The 6000-nt window shown below is 30.9% G+C and overlaps 1 protein-coding gene across 2 annotated transcripts in view; it reads right to left on the bottom strand.

Annotated features, from left to right (window-relative positions):
• Positions 1-3879: 3879 nt before the first annotated feature.
• arhgef39 (Rho guanine nucleotide exchange factor (GEF) 39) overlaps positions 3880-6000 on the bottom strand; it is a 45652-nt gene continuing 43531 nt past the window's right edge. For both annotated transcript variants that reach the window (XM_056257496.1, XM_056257497.1), the window contains exons 10-12: positions 5429-5552; positions 4863-4966; positions 3880-4673 (exon numbers count right to left, since the gene is read on the bottom strand). In XM_056257496.1, the coding sequence (XP_056113471.1) occupies positions 4634-4673; positions 4863-4966; positions 5429-5552 (268 nt within the window). In that variant the 3' untranslated portion in view covers positions 3880-4633. The remainder of the gene's footprint in view (positions 4674-4862; positions 4967-5428; positions 5553-6000) is intronic.

Below are 6000 nucleotides of genomic sequence, written 5' to 3'. Positions count from 1 at the left end.
AATTGAGGTCAGCGGGCCCTCAATGGCCTCACAGTCACCATTAGCCACCCCGTCCCGTTTCAACTCCAGTTACGGAGTAATTAAACAGGGCAGGGCTCCAGGAGAAGCGTGCCAGAGACTCAGATAAGGCCTGATTTACTGCACAGAAGTCTGAAGGTAAGCCAGAGACCACGGAAGCTCATTTCCTGGAGCTTCTGTTCTTTCTCTAAAAGTACATGATGCTTTCTCTGAGTCTGGACATGTCTTTTCTGTGGAGATGTGGCATGTGGATGAAGAACAGTCCTGCATCATCCATCCATCCATCCGTCCCAAAGGTGCAGAGTAACATTTTATTACTTAAAAAAAAAAAAACATTCTTCTTAGTAATGCAGGAAAGAATAGAAGCATATCTGATCATACCAACAAAGATAACATCTATCTATCTATCTATCTATCTATCTATCTATCTATCTATCTATCTATCTATCTATCTATCTATCTATCTATCTATCTATCTATCTATCTATCTATCTTTGTTCAATCGTTCTATCTATCCATCTATCTATCTATCTATCTATCTATCTATCTATCTATCTATCTATCTATCTATCTTTGTTCAATCGTTCTATCTATCTATCTATCTATCTTTGTTCAATCGTTCTATCTATCTATCTGTTCAATCGTTCTATCTATCTATCTTTGTTCAATCGTTCTATCTATCTATCTATCTATCTATCTATCTATCTATCTATCTATCTATCTATCTATCTATCTTTGTTCAATTGTTCTATCTATCTATCTATCTATCTTTGTTCAATCGTTCTATCTATCTATCTATCTATCTATCTATCTATCTATCTATCTATCTATCTATCTTTGTTCAATCGTTCTATCTATCTATCTATCTATCTATGTTCAATCGTTCTATCTATCTATCTATCTATCTATCTATCTATCTATCTATCTATCTATCTATCTATCTATCTATCTATCTATCTATCTATCTTTGTTCAATTGTTCTATCTATCTATCTTTGTTCAATCGTTCTATCTATCTATCTATCTATCTATCTATCTATCTATCTATCTATCTATCTATCTATCTATCTATCTATCTTTGTTCAATCGTTCTATCTATCTATCTGTTCAATCGTTCTATCTATCTATCTATCTATCTATCTTTGTTCAATCGTTCTATCTATCTATCTATCTATCTATCTATCTATCTATCTATCTATCTATCTATCTATCTATCTATCTATCTATCTATCTATCTTTGTTCAATTGTTCTATCTATCTATCTATCTATCTATCTATCTATCTATCTATCTATCTATCTATCTATCTATCTATCTATCTTTGTTCAATCGTTCTATCTATCTATCTATCTATCTATCTATCTATCTATCTATCTATCTATCTATCTATCTATCTATCTATCTATCTATCTATCTTTGTTCAATCGTTCTATCTATCTATCTATCTGTTCAATCATTCTATCTATCTATCTATCTATCTATCTATCTATCTATCTATCTATCTATCTATCTATCTATCTATCTGTTCAATCATTCTATCTATCTATCTATCTATCTATCTATCTATCTATCTATCTATCTATCTATCTATCTATCTATCTATCTATCATCTATCTATCTATCTATCTATCTATCTGTTCAATCGTTCTATCTATCTATCTATCTATCTATCTATCTATCTATCTATCTATCTATCTATCTATCTATCTATCTTTGTTCAGTCATTCTATCTATCTATCTATCTATCTATCTATCTATCTATCTATCTATCTATCTATCTATCTATCTATCTATCTGTTCAATCGTTCTATCTATCTATCTATCTATCTATCTATCTATCTATCTATCTATCTATCTGTTCAATCGTTCTATCTATCTATCTATCTATCTATCTATCTATCTATCTATCTATCTATCTATCTATCTATCTATCTATCTATCTGTTCAATCGTTCTATCTATCTATCTATCTATCTATCTATCTATCTATCTATCTATCTATCTATCTATCTATCTATCTATCTATCTATCTTTATCTATCTATCTATCTATCTATCTATCTATCTATCTTTGTTCAATCGTTCTATCTATCTATCTATCTATCTATCTATCTATCTATCTATCTATCTATCTATCTATCTGTTCAATCGTTCTATCTATCTATCTGTTCAATCGTTCTATCTATCATCTGTTCAATCGTTCTATCTATCTATCTTTGTTAAATTGTTCTATCTATCTATTCAATCGTTCTATCTATCTATCTATCTATCTATCTATCTATCTATCTATCTATCTATCTATCTATCTATCTATCTATCTATGTTCAATCGTTCAATCATTCTATCTATCTATCTATCTATCTATCTATCTATCTATCTATCTATCTATCTATCTATCTATCTGTCTATCTATCTATCTATCTATCTTTGTTCAATCGTTCTATCTATCTATCTATCTATCTATCTATCTATCTATCTATCTATCTTTGTTCAATCGTTCTATCTATCTATCTATCTATCTATCTATCTATCTATCTATCTATCTATCTATCTATCTATCTATCTATCTATCTTTGTTCAATCGTTCTATCTATCTATCTATCTATCTATCTATCTATCTATCTATCTATCTATGTTCAATCGTTCTATCTATCTATCTGTTCAATTGTTCTATCTATCTATCTATCTATCTATGTTCAATCGTTCTATCTATCTATCTGTTCAATTGTTCTATCTATCTATCTATCTATCTATCTATCTATCTATCTATCTATCTATCTATCTATCTATCTATCTATCTATCTATCTATCTATCTATCTATCTATCATCTATCTATCTATCTATCTATCTATCATTGTTCATTCGTTCTATCTATCTATCTTCAAATCTAATACAAATGTTAACTTTATAAATTATTTGATCAGCATAATTTGAGTGAAATTTATTTTTTTAATTTACTTATTTGATTATTGACCTAGAAAGTTTTTTTTTAAAATCAATCATCATATTTTTATTATTATTATATTTGTATTTATTTATTTATTTGATTATATAAAATTATTTGACTAATCCTAAAACATTATTTTGAATTAAATTTTTTTTTTTTTGGTCTCTGAATTTCTCTGTCTTTTGTAACCCAGTTACAATCCATCAAAAACGCAGTGACCATGAATGGTATTTCTAAATCCTCAACCCACTGCCAACAGAATGTAAGGCAGGAGAGAGAGCAATCAGCAAAGAATCTGGCATCGGCATCGAGCAAAAGTGAAAAGATGAGGAGCAAATTGCGAAAATTGTGCCAAGTATGCAACCGGGTAAATGCCTGGCAGTTTCAGAAATTAGATGTTGTTGCATCAGCCTCTATCGAGTGATCCAAAGGCCTGTTCTGACACCGTAAATGGACTCTACCTCATAACCTGTTTAGCGTGCGGTGATGATAAACGCCAAAATGAAGGAGAAAACAATGCATGAATTTCTTATCCAATATCAGTAATATCATATAAGTCTAAAGAGGGTCAGCTCTACTCAACACAATCTGCATTCTGTGATCTAATTTATGAAATTACAATAAAGCAGAGCACTGCCACCATGTGGCCAAATGAACTTTCATATTTCATATGAGAACTAGAAAAATGTATAATCACTTCACTAATAGAAACTTCTATTACTTTACCATTACCAAGAATTAAGTTAAAAAACGCTCTTATATTTCTGTTTTTCATGACTGTGAGAAACAAGGTAGTAATTATTAACAAAATATAGTAAAAATTACATAACCAATATAGACCTAATATATAACCAAAATATACCTGTCTTCTGATAATAACCCTCAACTGACTAATCGACTCTCACAACAGGCTTGAATTTATCAAAACAAACCAAGTTAAATGCATGTGAGACTTGAGCGATCAGCAGTATTCCAGAAGAGGGCAGTGTTGACCACATGTTCAGTTAACATTGTTGAACTTGTTCGTTTAATAGAACTTCTGTCAATATTTAGAGCAAATCACTGAGCTTTTATTAATTCACAGGCAAAATATAATATTGAACAGTGTAACAGAGTTCAGTAACAAATAAACTCCTAAATGGATCTGACAGTAAAAGTTTGATTAACACATGCGTACAAAAAAAAAAAAATAACTATGTATATATTTGCATTGAGGATAGCAGAGTATCATCATAATTAAAGTAATATACAATATATATATAAAAGCAGGTTTCCCCTTTTTGTTCCAGTGTATAACAGATCAGAACCTCATGTAAATTATATTAAAATTTTATAATAAATGGTAATAGCATAAAATGTTTTGCACAATAATGATATATCATCAGAGTCTGTGACTGGATAAATATTCTGTTACTATACATAATGTTTTTTTGTTAGATTTTGGCCATTATCAGTGAGTATCTCTGCATTGAATTACACTTGGTAAGACATCTCAGTATACATTACAAATCTTTAAAAAGTGAACAGTAAACATGCTTAAAAGCAATAACCCTGCATTGCACCACCATATACTTTGGCATATGGAAAAAAATGCAGCAGTATGTAGTTGATACATTCACCCTAAATCACCTTCCGTCTGTGGGCAGATCTTTCAGCTCTTTCACAACAACCTCACAGAATGACACAGCTTGATCCAGAAGACTCCTGTGGTCTGCATTAACAATGCGAGTGTTATTATGCTATTGAAATTTCCATTGCAGGTACATATTTCATATCCACACAACATAAAAAGACTTTTTCTTCAGAGTAAGACTGTGTGTATTACAAACGTTGGGTAAATAATGGGCCGGTTAAGATGATAGAGATGGGACAGTGTTGGTTATGTCAGAGTAAAACTTACTTTGCAGCAGGAGCTTCATCAGGCTTCAGCCTCTTGGTGGCGCTGTGGCCGCTCTCCTCTGTTGAAGGGATGGAACTGTGACCCCTAACCTCTTCATCCAACATCTGGATGAGACAAACCACACAAGATTAAGTACATGTAATGAGAAAACAGTAAAAATTAAATAAATTATATAATATTATAAACATAATTGAATAAAAAATTATTTTGAAATGTATTTCAGAAATGTGATTAGTGACCTAATAATAGCAATTTTATTTTACATTTCTAGTTATATTATTTATTTAAAAAAAAAGTTTTTAAAATATTACATATTTCTCATTTACTTAACAACCATTTATTTTTCTAATCTGGGAAAATATGGGATTTAAAATCCAATTTAAACCAGGAAATAGAACGTTTTAGGATCTTAAACAATTTAAATAAATACAAATTTATATAATATAATATAAAAAATATTACATTTAAAAAAAATAATGGTCTCAGACTTTAGGATACCCTTTCTATAATCAAATTACTAGTTCATTTTAACAATAAATATAATTAAACAGGAAGCAACGACCGACCATGATCCGTTTTATTCCACGTGTTTGGAGTTCTGGAGTGTTCTGACAGTCTGGTCTGGATCTGATTGGCTTCCGACACAGCTCGTCTCTCTTGTGCACCACTGTATTCTTTGACTTCAGCTGCCTGAGATGGAAAACAAGACCATCAGTCATCAACTGAACCAGGGAAGACATTAAGATCAGTCATTTAAACCGGAATCAGGAGTATGAAATGACTACATCATTAGCTTCACTTTCATGTCATATCTGATGCTAATTTTGACATTTTAATACAGATGATAAACTCAGACCACATCTCCGTTCTCCAGACTCCGGCTCTCGTTACACTGAGACATGTAGTACGTTTGTACAACTTGTACCTTGCATTAAAAAAAAACCCTTCCAGCTCACGACTGCGGTTTTAAGATGAAATCCAAAAAGTATCAACTACCTCTTTAAAATTGACGAAGACATGACCATAGCTGTATTTAAATGTGATTTTTGTATTCTTAGCAATTTCTGATGTGACCATGTGTAATTTTGTGACCCCCAAAATAAATAAGATAATATATACTATAACTAAAATTTTCCAC

Source organism: Rhinichthys klamathensis, unplaced genomic scaffold, assembly GCF_029890125.1.
Source record: "Rhinichthys klamathensis goyatoka isolate OS25496 unplaced genomic scaffold, OSU_Roscu_1.1 h1tg000139l_1, whole genome shotgun sequence".
Taxonomy (NCBI): Eukaryota; Metazoa; Chordata; class Actinopteri; order Cypriniformes; family Leuciscidae; genus Rhinichthys; species Rhinichthys klamathensis.
Note: the sequence above shows the minus strand (reverse complement) of the source record. Positions and strands in the feature narration are given on the sequence as shown.